Below are 20,404 nucleotides of genomic sequence, written 5' to 3'. Positions count from 1 at the left end.
GTTCCCTCCCCGCCATGGTCGAGTTTATGCACAGTGCTAACATGACAGGTTTATGTGTATGTGTTCCCCCCACACAGGGATGTGTCTTACTATCCTCTCTCCCTGCCTCAGCACCTAGCCCAGCACCCAGCTCAGGGTGAGCACTGATGTCTGTGCCCAGAGCATGGCTCCTCAGAGCATGACCTGTGAGGGCGGGAGACAGTGCGGATGCCTGGCAGTCTGCCAGAGGAGGGCACTCATCTCCGAATAAGGCTCTGGATCCCGGCCCAGTCTGGTGTGCCCAGGTCCTGCTTGGTTAGTGATGCTGGAGCTGGCCAGGGAGGTCACCAGTGACATCTAGTGGTCATCACAGGCTGCCACCCCACAAGGTTTTCCAGGAGATGTGAGTGCTATGGGCTGGGCTTCTGAGTGGCTCCCAGCCAGTGTGACTTCTCCGGGGCTGCAGGCCAGCAGTGCAGGGCAGGACCTAGGTTGCTGGATGCAAGAACTGAGGCGTGGAGCCAGAGTGGGGAACCCACAGTCAGAGAGGGCAGGGCCTGGACTGCAGCCCGGTTCCCCAGGGCTCCTGAGACCCTGCCACCTTCTGCCCTCCCGCTCCAGCTCCCTTTCCCTGCCTGCCTATCTGCCTCAGTCTTAGCCCCTTAAACTGTGTCGGAGCAGCAAAGACCCACTTCAGTGCAGCTGCTGAGACAACGAGTGCCAGCCAGTGGGTGAGGGGCAAACCCCTACTGTGCGCCGGGCCTGCACAGAGCAGCTCTGAGGGACCCCCTTCAAAGGGGCAGGGGGTCCCTGGTGACAGGTGGTGGGAGGCACAGGCTGAGCGGGGTCTCAAGCAGCACGATGTGGGCCTGAGGGCAGCCCTGGCCGCCCGGCTGCGTCTGGGGACTTGCCTCTCTCCTGCAGGCCTTGCAGCGCCGCCACTATGCATGCTCAGGAGGTGCTGAACTGGGGAGTGGAGGAGGCCGGGGTGCTGGAACCACGACTTGAGGCCCTCCGTGCCTGGTTGATGAACAGCTGCCGGGACTCCACTTTCTCTGCCAAAGTTTTCTCGTGAACCATTTCCAGACTATAAGGAGAGGGGGAGAAGGACGCTGTTCTCTCTCAAGGGGGCTTGCAGAGGTATTTATTGTCCTTTTTTTTTGCTGTAACAATTCCTTCCTGTTTCTTCTTCTCCCCCTCTTTCCTTCCTGGCACAAGTGTCCTTTTGTGCCGTCTTCGTTCTGTTTCTGCCGCCCTCCCCGCTCCCCTCCTCTCCTCCCTCTGGACAACTCCCCTTTCTAAGTATCTCCTGTGCTCAGCTTCCTTGTTCTCCATCCCCCTCCCCTCTCCACTCTTTCTGTGGCTCCATCTGCCTTTCTTCTCCTGGCTTTGTCTCCATCCCCATTTCTCAGCATCTCCCAGTCCTCCACCCCCGCCCCCTCCCCTGGAAAGCCTGTGTGACATTATTAAAGTGCAATAATAACTTGATAACTTGCCTGAGGAGTGAGGTGGGCAGAAGCATAACAGACCTTTTTCATGAGCCTTTTGTGCATCCCCAGGGCAGTGGCTGTAGCCTAGCCAAAGCCAGAGCGCCCCACCTGTAGCTGTCAGCCAGCATCTCCGGGCCCCTTCCTCCCCTTGGCCTGCTAGGTCTGCAGAGGGCTGCTTTGCCTGCCTACTCATGCAAGCGGGAGAGCTCACCCCAGCCCGTGGGGAATCACACCTGGGCACATATCTAGGTGCGATGAGGTATTCCTCGACATTTGGGGTTGACAGAGCGCATGTTTACAAGTTTATGTAAAATACACACTGTGCCTTCATAGGTCAAACACTGTGCTAGGTCCTGGGGCGTGACCTGCCTCTTGTGGCCTTCATAGCCACCCTGCCAGGGAGGGGAGGCATTTGACAGGGGAAGCAAATGAGACTCAAGGAGCAGGCTGCTCAGAGCAGCCCCAGGCTGGCAGCTGGACATTTGACTTGTATCCTACAGAGTTCACGCCCTTAGTGTACCAATGTCCAGGAGTAATGCCAAGGGTTCTGGACACAAAAGTGTTCACAGATCTGTCCCAAAGCACCCTCCCCCGACTCCCTCTTCCCTCCTGCAGGCTTTGTGCTGGTTTCCCAGTGACACAATTGCATTTATAGTTGTTCACAGGAGGGGTTCGGACCCACCACTGACCAGTGTTCTCCCTGTACACATTTGTTCCTTTCCCTCCAGTCACTGAACCCACTCATTCCTGCTAATCTGCCCCTGTAATTATGGCAGTTGTCGTCTGAGTGCATGCTCTGATTACACAACTACATTTTCTCATGCTAATTGCATAATGAAGACAGGCAATTACATGGGGAAAATTCTGAAATTTCCAAGCTCCAAATATGATTTGGGGGCCCAGCAAGGTGCCTCCACTGTCCCCCTTGGGGAGGGCAATGGGGGTTCCAGGCACAGAGGCAGGGGTCAGTGGTGACCACCTCTCAGCTTCCAGGGACATTGCCAATTCCGAAGCTTCTGTCTTCATGGCCCAGTAGGACACTGGGACTCTTTAGCCCAGGGAGCTGATTTGGAAAGTGTGACCCAGCAGCTGTGGCCCTCCAAGTCCCTGTCACAGAGGCACCTGCCTGCAAGTGACCACTGGCCTTGGGGAGATGGAGCCTGAGCTGTGGCTCTCATGTGCTTCTAGAAACCCAGGCCCAATACATCTCCCCCAGTAGCTGCCACTGTCACAGGCAGATGAGTCCGCTGGAGGCAGGTGTCTGGTTCTCTTCCTCCATGCATGGAACTCTGGCCCCTGCCTCTTTCCTCAGATGTCCCATAGTCTGGGAGAGAGATTGCAGGCCACTCCCCTCCCCATTTCACCTTCCTTTCATCTCCTGCAGAAGATGACTCAAACTTCAGCCCCCAGGAAGCCTTCCTAGATTAGCTCTACTCAGGGCATCACCCCCTCTCCACCCCCTCTCCACCCCCGCCAATCTTGTCTATCCCATGGTTTGCTCACCACATAGTCCTCCCCACCAGATGCTGGGAACTCCCAGATGGTCCCTGAGAAACCTCATCCACCCTGCGCTCCCTCAGCACGCTCAGCTCCTTGTGCGCCCTGCCATCACGAAGTACACAGCCCCTCCCCTCCCCGAACACTACATAAACTTTTGCAAATTTATCTTATTTCAGATGCACCAAGGGAGTTGGCTATTTAAAGGATATATAGAAGATCCATTGGTAAAGACTGGAATCACTTTCTGATTTTTTTAAATGTAATTTTGGATTGTCATCCCTCTAGGGGAGAGGTGGGGGCGAAGGAGAGGCTGCCAACAGGTTCATATCCTGCCCCAGCCTGCCGTACATGACCCTGCCTCCTCCTGCATGGCTCAGCATGTCAAAATTTTATCTTCTTTATTCAGCAAACATGCCTACGAGGCCTTCTGTGTGCCAGGCTCTGTGTGCTGGAGGCAGGGGATACAAAGACAGATAAGACCCATTCCCGGCCTCTGAGAGTCAGTGAGGGAGAAACAGACACATGTAGGTGCATCAACCCAGGTATCAAGGGGAGTAATGATTACACAGAAGGAGGTGGGATTACCTCTACCCAGGACTGGGGAAAGCAGGGAAGGCTTCATGGAGGAGGGGAGAGGTTTCCAACCGTTCTTTTTTAGATTCTTTTCCATTGTAGGCTATTATAAGATATTGAATATAGTTCCCTGTGTTATACAGTAGGTCCTTGTTGTTTATCTATTTTATATATAGTAGTGTGTATATGTTAATGCCAAACTCCTAATTTATCCCTCCCCCTCTTTCCTCGTTGGTAACCATAAGTTTGTTTTCTGTGTCCGTGAGTCTATTTCTTATTTGTTACTTCTTTGTAGTTGAACTTCTTTGTAAGTTCATTTGTATCATTTTTTTTAGATTCCACATATAAATGATATCATGTGATATTTGTCTTTGTCTAACTTACTTCATTTTGCATGATAATCTCTAGGTCCATCCATATTGCTGCAAATGGCATTAGTTCATTCTTTTTTATGGCTGAGTAATATTTTATGGTGTACACACCCCATATTCTTTATGCAGCCATCTCTTGATGGACATTTAGGTTGCTTCCATGCCTTGCCTATTATAAATAGTGCTGCTATGAACATTGGGGTGCACGTACCTTTTTGAGTTAAGAGTTTTCTCTGGATATATACCCAGGAGTGGGATTTGCTGGATCATGTGGTAACTCTATTTTGTCTTTTAAGGAACCTCCAGACTGTTTTCCATAATGGCTGCACCAGAAGAGGTGGTTTTTGCCCTACATTTTAAAGGATGATTCGAAGAGTTCAAATGAAACAAGCAAGTAAAGAAAAAGGCGGGTAGGTGTGGCTGGAGTGGAGGATGGTGAAGTGGGGAAAGCTGGGTGGAAGCAGGGCCAGGTCGTAATGCCCTTGGATGCCATGCTGAGCAGCTGGTTTTGATTCCAAATGCAAAAGGATGAAACTGGATGATGTCACTCAGAGGAGTGACTTGATATCATTTTGGTTTAGGAAGACCCCTTTGGCTGCAGCATGAATGGCCCCAAGGGGGCAGGACTGGGAGGAGCAGATGAGCTGTGAGTTCTGAGCCACAAGCCCGAGGCTGGAGGAAGGTGAGTGTCTGAACTGGGTGGGGAATCAGTGGAGGTGCAGAGGAGGGGCAGATTTTGGAGCCGTTTCTGAGGAAGAACAGAAATGATAAGGGCGGGGTGGGGGGTATAGCTCAGTGGTAGAGTGAGTGCTTAGCATGCTTGAAGCCCTGGGTTCAATCCCCTGTACCTCCATTAGTAAATAAATGAATAAACCTAATTACCTCCCTCAATCCTGCCCCCAAAAGAGCCAATAATAAAAATAAAAGAGATGAAAAATATATATATTAAAAAAAGAAAGAAATAATAATAAGGCTCCTTTGGTTGGGGAGGGAAGAGGGGGAGGGAAAAGGAGGAGGGAGGCGGGGAAGGCGCAGCTGATTGGCTGGCAGCGCATCAGTCCGTGAGAAAACAGCCAAGAGATAAATGTTAGCCGGCTCTCTAGACTGGAAGCTCCATCTATCAGCTATCTAAAGTATCAACTGTGACACGATTTCTCCCTGGGGCTGGATCCTAGCAGAGGACACCCAGTACGCAGTGCTGAATGAGACAATGTGGACATGTTTCCTTCTGCCACCCTGTCCTTTGGGCCCTCCTGTTCCGTCTCCTGCTCTCCTTTCTCCCAGTCCTGTGTTTTCTTTCCTGGCCCTCCCTTTCTCCTCTTCATCCCTCCTTTCTCCTCTCACAGAGGAAGGACGGTCTGTGTTCACAATGCCCCTCTAGGTTCCCTGAAGTTCTGCTCTGGGAACGGGCCTGGGGCAGGCAGCATTGTTACATCACCACACATTAGCCAATGGCTGCCCTCCTGGGCCAGCGCTTGGCCTCCTGGGCCACCGCCCTCCATTGATAGGGAGAAGCCACTTCCTCCTGCAGAGCCCTTAACCCTGAGGGCAGCCGCCGGAGCATGGATCCCTCCTGATTCTGCTCTCGGCCTGATGTTCCTCACAGTCAAGCTGCTCCTTGGGCGGAGATGCAGCCTGAAGGTGTCAGGGCAAGAGAGCGTGGCCATGCTGAAGAAGCTGGTGTCAGAGCGGCTGCAGGTGCCTGAGGAGCAGCAGCACCTGCTCTTCCGCGGCCAGCTCCTGGCGGATGACAAGCGTCTCTCCGACTACTGCATCGGGCCCAATGCTTCCATCAACGTCATCATGCGGCCCCTGGAGAAGACGGCACCCGAGGAGGCCCTCCAGTTCCAGCCCCTGTGGCAACATCTGGGCCAGGTCCTCGCCAGACACTTTGGGCCCCAGGACGCCAAGGCAGTGCTGCAACTGCTGAGGCAGGAGCACAAGGAGCACCTGCAGAAGATAAGCCTGGAGGCCCTGGAGCAGCTGGCACAGTATCTCCTGACCAGGGAGCTGCCAGCAGAGCCCACTGGGGAGAGGGAGCCTGAGGCTGAGGCCTCAGAGCCCCCGAGACAGGAGGAGGAGGAGGAGGAGGGGGAGGAGGAGGAGGAGGAGGAGGAGGAGGAGGAGGAGGAGGAGGAGGAGGAGGAGAAGGCTGATCAGTAAACCGGCCATCCTACTCATTTGCACACTCAGATTCGTCTGGCCTCATCCTTAAGTGTTCCCTGGTGGCTCTGCAATAGTTTCTGCTGATGTCGATGCATCTTCACCCCTTTTTGAAATTTCAAAGCAGCTGGAGGGACTTTGGACCCCTCTGTCCTCTCTTGGGCCTGTGGTTTCCCCTCTGAAACACAGAATGATTCCATCCCCATCCCCTAGAAGGGCTCTGATCACCGCATGGGCAGCCCGAAAGGGGCAGCAAAGCCTGCGCACTGCCTCCTGGGATGCGCAGCTTTGCCTGCACACGCCCAGGCTGTCAGCACACCTCCTAGCTTGGAGTCTCCATGGCTGTAGACAGACCCTCTTTCTCCAGGGGAACAAATGATGTGAGTTCAATTCTTCCACCCCATGGTGCCTACCCCCAGACCCCTGATAGCCAAGGGGAGAGGAAGGCCAGGTAGCTGGCCCTTGTCCTCTGGGTGAGGCTGTCTCTGCTGTCTACCTGCTATGCTTCCACAGCTTAAGGGACAGGGACAGCAGATGTAGGAGTTGAGGGGAACACCTACTGTGTGCCAGGCCTGGAGCTCTCAGGGAGACACACACAGACTGGGAAGAGCAGGAAGCTGAGGCTTAGGCAGAAAGGGCATCACACATCACACACTCACATGACCAGCATGAACAGAGATGTGCCCACCCCCTGCCCCAAGTACCATCAACCACCAGGTCTCACTGAGCCCCTACTTCCTGCCCAGCACTGCCCAGGCTCCCTGGGAGCAAAAATGGTATCAGCCGGGATCCTTGCCTTGACAGAGCATGCAGCCTGGATGGAGAGAGAGGGCATAAGTGGGACAAGTAAAGCAGCAACATAAAACCGGATTTCAGCCTGTGAGACTAAATGCCCGGGTGCCAGCTGCACATTGCGGGGTCCTGGGCTCAGAGTGGAGGGGCCAGTCCCCACAGACTACAGGCCCTCTTCTCTGTTCTCAGTGTGAGAGAGGGGCCCTTGCCAAGGTGCTGAGGAGCCCCCACTGCCCGTGTGTGAGGGGGGCCAGGAGCGCCCCAAGAGCCCGGTCTCCTAAAATCCCAGAAGTTCTGTTACTGCAGTCGATCTATCCTAGGTGATAGAGAAAGAAAGAAGGGGATGAAGGCACAGTCTAGAAGAAGAGGGCTTGGTTCCCTGGGAAGCATCCTTTCTTTGGCCTGTGGGTCCCTGCATCCTATTAATTGGGGCACATTATAATAGTATCTGCTCACCCACTCTTGCATAGGTGTTTATGAGGGTCAGATGTGGCAACTGTACAATTGAGAGTGATGTGCTCTGGGGTAGGGTCAGTGGCAATGGCAGGAAGAGACCCCTGAAACTGCGTGTCTGCCTCCATGAACCTGCTTAATAGCCATTGCCTCCTGTCCCAGCTAATGACCATCTCCTTTACCAATGCCACATCCCTTGCCCCACCAGCCAGGAGGAGAGGAAAACTGGGGCCTCCGAGGCCTCTCCCAGGGCCCTGAGCATACAGCTCGGGGTGGCTGTGGTTGGAGGTAGGGGAGCCCCAGCCCCCTGGTTCCTGTCTGGGCTCTGGTCCTGCCCCCAAGTCCTCCATCCTCTGCAGGAGAGACCTCCTGAGGGTTCTGCGAGTGTGTCTGTGCTGGGGTAGTGCCATTTACCAGGAGGGACGAGCCTATTATCTTTACACCAGGGGAACTAATAGCCCATTTCCTGGGAAATCTGTGAGTGATAAAAACAGGTGGGCCGTTTTATTCCTTTTGTCGAGAGAAGCTGGCATGAGGGATGCGGAAGCCTTCGTTTTCTCTCCAGTTAGTGGGAGAGTCAGGGCTGGCTGAGAGCAGCCACCTCCACTGCTTGTCCACAGTGCTGCAGGGGAGGATGACTCCAACCCAAAATGGGAGGAAAGAGAGTTGTCCTGCCCTTCCATGCCCGTGACTGCCCCGAACTACTGACTCCATCCTTCCCAAGGGGCCCCTGCTCCCGTCCCTTCCCACAAAGGCTGAGCCCAGGAGAGGATGCCCCACCACTTGGAAATTAACAAGAACTCGCTTCCCTTTGTTACCGCTCCCAGGGATATTTTACGCAATGCCGTGTTTCTTATCGTGGGGTGACAGGCTTTGTCCCCTAATGGGTGAACTGACATGTAGCAGGGACTATTGGGAGACTGGGAACAGAGCAATCCCTCATACTCCAGCGATGGGTTAGAATCCTATTCTGTCTGAAGAGCTCTAGCTCCTGGGCTGCCTGCTGCAGAGATCCTCCCCTGACCCAGTTTCACCTTATTTCAAAGGTGAATTTAAATCTGTGCCAGCAAACCAGCTGAAGGCTGCCTGTTCTCTCCTCTGCTGTCACCCCTGAGGGGTGGTAGGAATGGGGAAGGCGCTCTTTTTTAACTGCAGCCTTGGGCATGTAGTTTGTACTTAGCACCTCTCTCCTACCATGAAAGGACACAGAGGTCCCTACAGGTAACTACTTTGCTCAGGCAGGAGGCATCTCAGGACAGCCACTGCATCCAGGTTTCCAAATTTGTGTTCTTATCCACAGTGAAACCTGGCTGCTCCTCCTAACTCCTTTGTGTATCACTGTAGGCTAACACCCTCGGTCCACTGGCCTCTGGCGAAGCAGTCTCTGATGGAAACAGGCCCGGCACCCTGGTTCATGTGTTATTTCATAAGTCCTATATTCTTCAATGAATACAGATTGATGATGGTCCTACTATGTGCCAGGCTTTGTGCTAGGGACTTAGGTTGGTAGACAAGGAGCCCTGTCTCCCTGAGAACGTGGTTTAGAGAGAAGCACGCCCCCTGCTGTCCCTTGCTGCATGGTACAGTGGAGGGGCTGGGAGAGGTCCTGCCACAGTCTGGGCTTGAGATGTGGGGTTGTGCTGGCAGCTTGAGGCATGGTTTTTGCCCATAGCTCTGAAAGATGGGGTAGGGAATGGTCTGTCAGAGTGAAAATTCTTGCAGATGTTGGAGAAGGAGGGACCTTATAGTGTTCCAGGGGCTCAGAGACTCTAGATGCCTGATGTTACAGTTAGAATCAAGTCAGATCCTGCCCACATTCAGCGGGAGAGGATCTCTCAAAGGCCCAGACCCCAGTGAAGGATGGGAAAGAGGGGCAGCTGAAGGAAATCTGAGGGACTTTTCCTGACACCTAGGGGTCCACATGTCACATCTGGAGAGCTGTCACTTGACTCAGCACACCCAGCTTCTGATCTGGCTGAGTGCCTCTTGACACCCAGAGTCACATGAAGTACCCAAGGTGCACACCCACACACACACAGACATCCTCCCAACTCCTCACACCCATAGGTTTGGGTCCATAGTGGCAGAGCCAGGTTTGCAGAAATACGGAGCTTATAGGCTCTGTGCCACATGCAGTATCTGGGTCCAGACCTGGCTTTTTGGGGTTCAGGCTGCTGGAGCCCAGCTGACACAGCCCAGCCCAGGCAGCCCAGCCAGAAGATCCCACATGGTAAATGCAAGGACAGAAAGGGAAGGCTTTGCAGAGCCAAGCCCAGGGACTGCTAGGGCGGCAGGAAGAGGTGGCCTGGACCAACTTAGCTATGTTCAAGTGATGCCTCAGGCAGTTAGGACAGGGGTGCTCAAAGGACACCTGGAGGGACATGGAGATGGATGTGCACACATTTGTGTATTGGGTGGCGGCTGGGCTTTGCAAGGGTGCTGCACACTTACGTCAGTGCCAACTCACGTTATGTCTGAGGACAGAGACTCCCTTTTCCGTGTGAACTCTCCAAGGTGGCAAGCTTGCTCCCCATCTCGGCCCCAGCCTGGATCACTCTCTCTGGGCTGTGAGCCGGGTCTGGGTGGCTGCCAGTCTGTGGCAGGGCAGTGGCCGGAGGGCAGCCTGCGCTGCGTTCACGTCCTGCTGCTGAGCCAGCTGTTGTTCGTGCAGACGGCTGAGGCAAGAAAACTGCCCAGGTCCCAGGCTCCCTGGAGCAGATGATGTGCCCACCAGTCGCCTCGCCCAATCTTCCCCTCTTGGGTCACCTCTCTCCTCTCCCGTCCTTTCTGCTTTTCTTCCTGTACCTTTTCTCTGCCCATTCTCTCCGGTTCTCTCTGACCACGTTTGGGGCGGATTTGGCTGCATTGTGCGGACATCTGGGTACTTCCTTTCAGCTCTTTCTCTCTCTAGTTTTATATCTCTTTCCACTCACCCCCACCCACCTTCTCTTTCCTCCCATCCCCTTCACTCGTAGTTGCCCTTCTGTTAAACCCTCCTAGCTCTTCTCCCTGTCCTCGCAGTGTCCTCTTTCTTATTTGCCGACTCATCCAGTAGGCAGGTGTGAACAAGGACCCAGAACCCACTACCTTTGGCTATGTCCTCACTCTCCTCCCTACCTGTGCACACGTACAATACTAATTCATAGGCACATCTCCCCAGCCCCGTGCTGGATGGGAAATAGCCTCATTGCATGCATGCACATTTTTGCAGATATAAACCCCTAGACACACACCCAGAGAAAGGGCACAGATATCTGCACACACAGGGTGGCCACAAACAGCCTTGATCACAGATGGACGTGCTGCCAGGAAGGGGGGACCAGGCAGTGTTGGCCAAGGCAGTGGGCCGTCGGCCGCCTCTCACGGCACTTCGGCCAGGAGGTTGGTGCTAGGTCCCTGCCCTTCCTCTCACACCTCTGCCCAGGCTGACTCAGCTGCACCCAGTGCCCTCATGCTCTTGGCTTAGCTCCTGTGTTTCCTCTGGTCTCCCTCGCCCTGGGAGCTCCTTAGCTCCTCTGAGCTCCAGGGCTATAAATCCCCTTCTGGAAAGGACTGTAACCCAAGGAGCCAGCAGGAAACCCAAGTCCCCAGGATGGCTCCCACCTCCCTGCCCTCTGCTGCCTCTGACAGCATTTCCCATCACAGTGATTTAAGGGCTCCCTGGCAGCCTTTAGCGGCTCCCTCTGCCCTTGTAGAAGGGCGATAAATCTGAGGTAACTACTGTCGGTCGCCGGCCATAAACCCTTCATGGCCAACTGCAGTGGGGCCAGGCCTGCCCACGAGGCCTGGCTGAGTCGGCCTTGTCAGCCAGCCGCCCTTGGAGAAGTCCCAGGGCACCCGAGCCCGGGACATTATTTGTGAGCCTCAGACCCCAGGATCAAAGCCACTGCCCATCAGAAAGGGCAGGCGGGAGGCCCTCAGAGCCCGCCCTCCACCGGCCCCTCCTCTCAGCCAGACAACCTCAGGCCACTGCTGTTACTTAAACTTGAATGACCGTGTATTGGAGAAAGCTGAAGTATTCTCAGGGTCCCCTGAGCCGCCTTCCACTTTATTTCCCTGACCACTCTAAGTGCACCCCCCTTACACACACACACACACACACACACACACACACACACACACGAACAGGGACTCTGAAGAGGCTTTGGTGACAGAATTGGGGCGACAGAGAGGGCTCTAGCTTGGATGGCTGCCTTTCCTGACTGCTGCTGTTCCTCCCTCCAACACAGCCAGGCTGAAAGGAGCGGAGGGTCGGGGCGCTCAGACCCCAAGACTTTGTCGAAGTGGCCCCGCTGCTGACATCACTGGGCAGAGATGTTTGCGGAGAATGCACATTCATCTCACACAAGGTGAAGGGTCCTTCTCCAACCTCTGCATCTGTCTGTGCTGCCTTATTTCCTGGAGCCATCTTAGCACCAGCCTCCCCTTGTCTGTACTGTGAGTCTGGCAGCCGTGAGGAGTGGGGGTGGACAGTGAGAGAGAAGAGAGATCTGGAATCTGAAGGCTTGGGGTGGAGTCCTGAGGGGCTCCTTAACCAGGGGACTTCTGCTGCTTGGTCTGACCCTCAGCGGGCTCGTCTGTTCAATGCCCTCCTTGTGGGGGTAGTTAAGAGTACCCAATGACATGATGTATGTGAAAGTGTTTTGTAAACTCTAAACTGTGCAGAATTAAGGGTTATTTTATGCCTACCCCCAACACTGATGTCTACTGCAGGCAACAGAATGCCCTCTGACCAGTTCACACCTACAGGGATTTATTGCATGGAGCAGGGTGGTCTACAAGGTCTCTGGGAGGGCCCAGGGACCAGGCTTGGACACTTAGCTGGGAGCATTGCAGGCAAGAGGGACACCCAGATTGCCACCCCACCTGCCACTTGGAATGAGAATCCAGGGTCCCCACCATGGGTGCCCTGGGGACTCTGATGCCTCCAGCCCCATCCTGAAGAGCCACCTCTCACTTGGCTCACTTCCACCTACAAGTCATGTGTGGGTGCTCTGCCTAGGAGAAGCCAGGTTGTGATGAAACCTTAGTTGAAAGAGGGTCTTAGAAATGCAGATTTTAACTTTCCAACAATCTAGACGGGGTTGGTGTATGGGAAATTTCACTGAACAAATGACCCAATTCCTTCAATAGGAAGGAAAAAATAAAGAGAAGGTGAAAGAGGGAGGGAAATCTATATATTAAAAGAAACTTATGAGATGTGTCAACTTATTGCAGTGTAAGGGGCTATTTGGATCTAGATTTGAACAAACAGTTAGAAAAACAAGGCAAAACAATGGGCAAATAATACTGACTGGATGTTTGATAGTATTAAGGAATTAGTGCTAACTTTTTAAAAAGTGAGATATATTATTGTGGTTATATTTTTTAAAATCACCTTTTAGAGAAGCACACTGAAGTACTTCTGGATGGAATGTTACATTAGATTTGCTCCAGAACAATCCAGTGAATTGGGACAGAAGATGTTTCCAGAGTGACAGAATGATGAGAGATGACGGTAGAAACTGGGTGTGTGACGGCTGATCGTACTACTCTATTTTTGTGTTTGTTTGAAATCTTTCATGATAAAAGTTTATTTTAAAGGTTTACTTCAGCAGCTAAGTTACTGAAGCCTTGCCTCCCACAGACACCTTATTGTGGAGACCTCAGGGTGACAGCAGTAGCTGTTTCATCACGATGTGTCATCTAGCACGAAAATCCCGTGTTCTGATGCTAACCAGCTCTCTGCTGTCTGGAAATGCAACTTGCTCATTTGGAAACCAGTCCCAGATTCTCATATCCTTGAGGGTTTCTTGCTTAGAATCTCTTCTAATACCCATCTGGGAGAAGGAATTCCACTCTGGCTGATTTAAGCAGAAAGGAATTTATTAGAGGATATTAGGTAGTTCATAGAATCTTGGAGAGAGCCAAGACATCGCAGAGCCAGGAGAACTCCCTGATCTGGTGAGACACTGCTCTGTCGCTCTCTCCATAGGAAGGAGGCACTGGAAACCTCCTGCAGCTCACCCCGGAGGCTTCATCTCCCCCCACCTGCTGCCTCACACTTCTTTCTACCACCACACCTCCCTTCCTCCACCCCTCCAAGTCTCAGGTAGGAATTTTCTTGGTGGAACTTGGTCACACGTGGGCCCTAGCTGCAAAGGAGTCTGGGAAATGTAGTTTTGTTCTTTCCAGCATCTTTAGCACAGGAAAGCAAACTCTCTTGTCTAGGTCTCTAAGGGAATTTCTGGCTTGGTCCCCTAACTCCCAGCACAGTGGCTTAACCTTGGCACTGGGCTGGTTTTGTTTTGGCCCAGGTGTTGGTGAGACAGACGTTCTGCCCTACACCCTTAAAGTGAAACACCTACAGGATTCAGAGTTTACAAAGAGCCTGCACGCACTCTTTCTCTTTTGGTTCTCTCATCAAGCCTGGACGGTTGGGATCACCATCCTCATTTTATAATGGAGGGGATTGACATTCAAAGAGGGGAAGTCAAGGATCTGGTAGATAGCAGATCAACATCTGAATCTTTTACTCCCCTTCCCTACTCCTCACCTGCCAGTATGGGAAGATGTATCGCAATTTTAGTTTGTGACTTGAATTTGCATTTGTAGCTAATAGTCCTTCCTCCATCCCAAGATCACAGGCTGGCCTTTGTGCCACCTTGCCTTATACCTGTTTGGGTGGGAGGTGGCACATAGCGATGGTGAGAACACAGGTGACTGCAGTCCGAATGCTGGGAGCTGCCTGTGAGCTGGGCTGACCTTGGACATGTGACTTCAGCCCTCTGTTTTCATCCTATGTAAAAGTGGCTAATAATAATTGCATCTACTTTAGATTCAATGAATGAACGCAAGTGAGGTGATTAGTATACAGTAAATGGTCAGTAAGCTTTGTCATTGCTGCTGCTGTTTGGAGAGGGGTGCGAGGAGGGTTGAAAATGGCAGGCTGGTTGTCAGCTAGATCACTTTTACCGTTTCCTGGCTTTTGTTTTGTAAAAATGTAGGTTCATTGAGGGGATTATGCTGGATTGTCTTGTAGGAAGGAGAAGGTAGTGGAAAGGAAGTTTGGAGGAAAACATGCTAAAGGGGAAAGGATGGGCTCCAAGGCAGCTGGGAGGGGCCACCCTTCACTGTGGCACTCCACAAAGGTGGCAGGGCTTGAGGACGAGGGCTGCAGTTGAGAAGGTTGACTCTCAGCAGAGACCAAATGAGGACTGGTCAGTGGGCGTATCTATGTGGACAGTGCACTCAGGGACCAGTGGGCCCTTCCCTGAATGTGCTGCCACGTGGGAGACCCCAGGGCCTTTGCTCGCCTCTGATGGAGAGTGGGCAAGGGAGCTCCCATAACAGCAAACTGAATTCCTCTCTGGACTGGTAAAATGGAGGCTTGGTGCAGATTAAATTTCATCGGAGGAAAGAAATGGCACCTTTTGAGCATCTTATTCAGGAGAGTAAAATCATCCCGTCTTCATGACACCTTATCTTGTTATCAGCCAGGATGGGTCCCAGCAAAGCCAAAATTTAGACAAAGATTGTCTTCAAAACCTGAGTCTCTGTCCTTTTGGCCTTTTCTCAAATACAGTCTGAACCCCTAGCTCTTCTCTCCTCCCTCTCCTTAACACAGTCACTCTGGAGAGGAGTGGATGAATCAGGTCCACAAAAGCTCAAGTCCCAGCCCTGCCATTTAGCAGCTGTGTGTGACATTTGGTAAGTCACCAGTAAAGTCAAGTCATTAAATACCCTTCAGAGAGCTGTCATGGGGATTATGTAAGACAATGGAACTCCCAGGTGCTTTGTAAGCTGTGACTGTTACATCAACAAGAAGTGTGACTAGTGTGTCTTTATGCAGATTTAAGCCAGTGGGGTATGTGATGGCTTCATGGTGACCTGGCTTGGCTTGAATCCCAGTCTCTCCTGGACTTGGAGAACAGAAAGGAGGTAGCAGCTATTTGGGAATTGACACTCCCCATCTCCCAGTTACTCAATCAAGCAGTAACCCACGTGCTGCTGTAAAGGGATTTTGCACAGGTGATTAAAGTCCCTAATCAGTTGACTTTAAATTATGGAGATTATCCTGCATGGGCCTGGCTCAGCCTGTCGGAAGCCCTTTAAGAGAAGGCTTCGGCCTCCCCTGTGAGGGACCTAGGCCTGTGGCCAACAGCTTTGGCTGGTGCCTGTGGGTTTCAGCCCGCCTGCGATCTTCCCTTCCTGCCTGCCCCATAGACCTTGGACCTGCTTACCAGGCCCCACACTCACATAAGCCAGTTCCTTGTAATAAACCCACAGGAATCTCCTACTGGTTCTGATTCACTGGTTGATACAGGATGGTCCTGCTGGCACACAGCACAGCAGGAGGCTTTGCCGAGCGAGTGGGGAGGTGTGTTTGGTGGAAGAGGCCCCCATGGAAGCAGCACCCAGGGTGTCACACAGGTGTGGCAAGGGAGCGCTGCCTCTGCCTGTGCTTCTGTGGCTTTTGTGGCAGTCCTGCCAGCCCCCGGCTCGGCAGTACACACAGGGTCACATCACAACCTTTAAACAGTTGGCGAGAAAGGCATTGCTATTCTCACCTTTCGGATAAGGAATCACAATGGAGGCTCAAAGAATTCAAGTGATGAATCATTCAGCCAATAGGTGGCAGAAGTGAGACCTGGCTGGTCCTCAGGGGCCCTCTCAGCACCCACCCCCACCAGCTGCACTGCCCATCTTGCTAGCTGCCTTTGTAACTACAGCTAGGTCCCAGTGCTGGGGATGGGGATCTAATAGTGGATGATCAGATCTTCTCCTGCCCTCACGGAGCGCCTAGCCCAGGTGTCTCTCTGGGGCCCGCGGCCAGGTAAGGGCTAATGCTGGACCTTCTGAAAGCTGTGGTTTGGAGTTGGCTTGCCTGCCTGGACCTGGTTGTCGGGAGCAATACTCAGGCTCACAGCCTTCAGGAGAAGCTGCTGCCAGGGTGGGTGCTCTGGGACTGCAGGCAGAGTGGAGAACTCTGAGGGCACCAGCAGAAACCCTGGTGGCAGTCCCCCAGGGTCCCCAGGGCCTTGTTAGAGGCACCGGTTATGGCACTGGAAAATGCCAGCCAGAGGGCGGAGCACAGGGGCACAAGGGACTGCCTTCCTTCCGCCTTCCTCTGAACACAACCTCTCAGCACCTAAGCCCACCCACCCATCCAGCCTGAGGGAGCCCTCCACTGATACGGGGAAACTGAGGCAGGGAGATCCTCACCATCAGCCAGAGTGACAGCTCTCTGTTTGTGTGTCTTGGCACCCTGGGAAATAAAAACCGACAAGAGAATATTCCCTGCTCTGAGTGTTTAAGTTGCACAGTTATCTTGTGAGTATAACTTTTACAGTAGGTTTATTTATTTCTGCTGTCTACACAAACCAAACACGAGCTCCTTTCTACTTCCTATGATATGTGTAGACCAGCCTCTTCCTGCCTGACTCAATAAATATCATTTGAGGGCCTACTGTGTGTTCAAAACTCCTTGCCCCCACCCTGCAAGGATGACCACTGATTGAGATACTTACTGAAGGCAAAGGGAACAAAGACTGTTCAGTGGAAGAAGGGAATTATAAATACTGCTCTGGCCAGTTGTAGAAACAAGGGCTGGATTTGCTTATGAATATGTTTATATATACATTTCCATTAAGCAAATATTTTGGGGCTTTTTCTCTCTCTTATTCTCATCATTTAACATAAGATGTCTTAATAGTAGCTACCTTTATATCTCAGTATTTTAAGTTATGGGTTATTAAAGGGAGGAGTGTGAATCAACTAGAATAATGAACATCAAACAGATAAAAATTCCTGCTCTGATTGAGCCTCCATTTTAGTGTGGGAGAGAAGTAATAAATGAAAAAACAAAATACATAGGTATCGGTTAGTGATAAATGATAAGGAGAAAAATAAAGCAGGGAAGAGGTACAGGGAAGATGATTGTGTGTGTGTGTGTGTGTGTGTGTGTGTGTAGTTTCAAATAGGCTGGTCAGGGAAGGTTTCCCTAGAGGTGACACTTGGGCTATGGGAAAAAGCAGGTGCAAAGGTCCTGAGGTAGGTGTTCAAGGAGGCCTGCTGTGGCTGGAACAGGAAAGAGGCAGGGTGTAGCATGAGATAGGTTAAGAGTTAATGGGCACCAGATCACACAGGGCTTTTGGGTTATGCTAAGGACTTCAGTTTTCACCCCAAGTAAAGTGGGGAGCAAGAACGGAACTTTGTGCTGAGCGATATACACTGACTTAGGTTTTCATACAAATATCTCTATTGCTCTGAGGCTTGACCTTCCACTTGACTGTCTAGGTAAAAAGGCTCATCCTTAGCTGCACCCTGCTACCCACCTAGTCCCACCCACGACTGTCAGAGCCCTGAAGTCCAGGGCTTTGTAGACAGGTGCCCAGAGGAGGGCAGTCTGACTACACCTCCACCTCCTAGCCCAGGGCTCCAGCTCTTTGCTGACTTTTCAGGGTCTTTCTGAGGCTGGCGTACAAATGACCCATGTTTGGGTAGATTCCATGAACATGAGCCAAGCCCTCCCTCTGGCTGGATTGAGCTGAACTCTGAAGTTTGCAGCGATGACCCAGGCACCTCTTTGCCCTGAAGGAGCCCTGCAGGAGGGGACTGACAGGTGTGTGACACACTAAGATGTAGTGTGAAGAGGCCTGTGTGTGGAGAAGCTGGGAGGAGAGAGCACGGTCATGGTGCTGGGGGTGGGGAGTGAGATGGCAGCACTGGGAAAGCGGACAACACCGGAGCCGGGGTGTTAAAAAGAGAGGTTGGAGGGGCAGACCAGAAGAGGGAACCAGACACAGTGATATGAAAGTGTGTAGAAGGTAAAAATCTTAATCTCCACCTCGAGGGTGAGATCAACTTTTCTTTATTTTCTTAAAACAGCTCAGATTCTCTTTCAACTCCATTGCCATGGAGTGGTGAAAGTTTAACCTCGGTGGCTTCGGTAGGGAACCCCCATCTCTTTCCCTGGGGCTGCTTTCATAATTGGGAGTTCATGGAGAGTGAAGACTGGTGAGGGCAGGGATGTCTGCCTTTGACTGCCTTTGACATCGCTGGCCCTGAAGGCCTGTTGCTGGTTGTCCCAGAAAGCCCCAATCCCCTGGCCAGTCCTCACGGCCCAGGGCTCCTCCGTTCCCTTCACATCAGTCTGAGGGAGGTGCTTGGGCATCGGAGAGCAGTGCAAATCTGGTCTCTGAGAACCTCACACTGGAGAGGACCCCAGGGCCCTCCCTGACCCGGACAGCCTGTAGGATGGACACCAGCCACCCAACAGCTCTGGAACTGAGTTTCTCCTGCATTAAAGGGGCAACTCCTAAGTACTTGTGAGGGTAAGTGGGTGGAGAACATGGGATGGGAAGGCTGGAACCCCCCACCAGCTGCTCGTCAGAGCTTAGTGCCATCAGGGACCCTGACTCCCACACCGAGGCACTGGCTCTTGCTCTCTGCACACTCTGGGTGTAGTTTGGGAGGGTGTGTCCCCCACCACACTATGGCTTAGCCAGAGATGCCCCGGGCAGGGGTGGGTGTTAGGGAGGGGGTCCAGGACCACCCGCTAGTCCCCTCTCGGAGGCCCTCAGTTCTCAGGGCACTGGCTGCTCTCAGGATGAGGGTGGTTGCAGGTGCCCTGGTCCCTGAATGGGATGAGGACCCCCAAGATCTCTCAGCAAGCATGCTGGAGGCTAGCAGCCCCTGCTGTCTGGAGCCTCTAAAGAGCCGAGATTTATGTTGCTTCCCCACAGCCCATGTCTCTGGCTGAGGAGAACGGCTCATTTTTCACGGTGCCGTGTGACTTTCCAGACTATATTTTCAGCCTTGGTTTGACATCAGTCTCTCGCTTGGTCCCTAGAGATTGGCTTTGTACATTTCCAGGCTGTCCTAGCCAGAGCCTCCCCATCCCCTCGGGTCTCTCCTGCTGTTTCTGCTGTCACCACTGCCACCTCCAGGGGGCGCTTCCTGGAAAACTTCAAGTGGGGCTCCCTGGGGCCTCAGGAGGCGGCAGTTTTGGGAACATGGAGGGTCCCTATGTGTTGGTCTGTCCTGTATGGGGGGTGTGTGTGTGTGTGTGTGTGTGCGTGTGCGCATGGGGACAGGGTGGCAGGCAGGTGGAGAGCCAGAGGCCAGAGGTGCGAGGCAGGGTGGCCGAGATGTGAGGCTGCACGTTTGTTTCTAGGCTGCTCATCTGCAGACACTCCCTGGAACAGGCTCGATCCCAAGGCCTAAAAGGAGGGGAGGAAAGATGAGAAAACGGGAGGGCGGAGTTGGGGAGAGAGGAAGGTGGAGGATGAGGGAAAGGGCGAGGGAGAGAGGCAGAGGCAGAGGAATGGAATAAGAGCACAATCACAGACTGCACTGCAAGGCGCGTGGCTTTCCCGTTTCTTTACCTCATTTAATCCTCAAAACGACTTTGCTGTGGACATTGTTCTCTTTTTACAGCTGGAGAAAACTGGCAAGAGAGACTGTTCTTGGCTGACAGCAACCAAGACATTCAGTTGGCCACCGTTCCCTGCTGGCCGTGCCTCCTAAATACCTTCTGCTGTGCACCCTGCCTGGTCTTTGATGCTGAAGAGATGCTAGTTCTTTTTCTTATAAGCCCTTCTTCCTGCTTTGAAAAGTATCGAATGATCTGAAAATGTGAGTGTAACTGTGATACAACTCGATTCCTGAGCCTTCTTCTCATTTCTCTGCCAGTCACAGTATCCCAATCCCCACCCCAGGGACTGAGGCTTCAAAGCAGTTTCTGACTTAGTCCACTTCCCACCGCAGGGCCCAGGTGACAGTCAGAAACTGTGTTCAGGGGTGGGGATTGGGCAATATATCAGAGTGGTTAAGCATGTGGGCTTTGGACTCCAACCCCAGTTCTGCCACTAACTAGCTGTGTGACCTGGACAAGTTACTTAACCTCTCTGTGCCACCGTCACCTTACCTGTAGAATGGGAATGATACTAGATACTGCAACTTGTTTTGAGAATTAAATGAATTTATATACATAAAATACTTAGAACAGTGCCTGGCAAAAACTAGCGTTCAACAAATATTAGCTTTTGTAATTATCACCTGGAATATAACAACCCCCTCAGTGGTCTTTGTGCTTCCAGC

The 20,404-nt window shown here is 52.5% G+C and overlaps 1 protein-coding gene and 2 long non-coding RNA genes across 3 annotated transcripts; all 3 read left to right on the top strand.

Annotated features, from left to right (window-relative positions):
- Positions 1–884: 884 nt before the first annotated feature.
- On the top strand, positions 885–4,595 carry LOC140698523 (uncharacterized). Its single transcript, XR_012076335.1, has 3 exons — positions 885–1,119; positions 4,210–4,323; positions 4,495–4,595. It is a non-coding gene; the product is annotated as an uncharacterized lncRNA (long non-coding RNA).
- A 776-nt stretch (positions 4,596–5,371) lies between these two features.
- On the top strand, positions 5,372–6,076 carry UBL4B (ubiquitin like 4B). The gene has a single exon (XM_006197502.2). The coding sequence runs from the start codon at positions 5,507–5,509 to the stop codon at positions 6,074–6,076; it is 570 nt and encodes a 189-aa protein (XP_006197564.2). The 5' UTR covers positions 5,372–5,506.
- Positions 6,077–15,183: 9,107 nt separating this feature from the next.
- Positions 15,184–19,965, top strand: LOC140698522 (uncharacterized). Its single transcript, XR_012076334.1, has 2 exons — positions 15,184–15,331; positions 19,742–19,965. It is a non-coding gene; the product is annotated as an uncharacterized lncRNA (long non-coding RNA).
- Positions 19,966–20,404: the final 439 nt, after the last annotated feature.

Source organism: Vicugna pacos, chromosome 9 (assembly GCF_048564905.1).
Source record: "Vicugna pacos chromosome 9, VicPac4, whole genome shotgun sequence".
Classification (NCBI taxonomy): Eukaryota; Metazoa; Chordata; class Mammalia; order Artiodactyla; family Camelidae; genus Vicugna; species Vicugna pacos.
This window is presented reverse-complemented; position numbering and strand designations above follow the sequence as displayed.

Bases quoted from the DNA above. Each gene is read 5' to 3' on its own strand.
- UBL4B (XM_006197502.2), top strand. From the start codon at position 5,507: ATGTTCCTCACAGTCAAGCTGCTCCTTGGGCGGAGATGCAGCCTGAAG.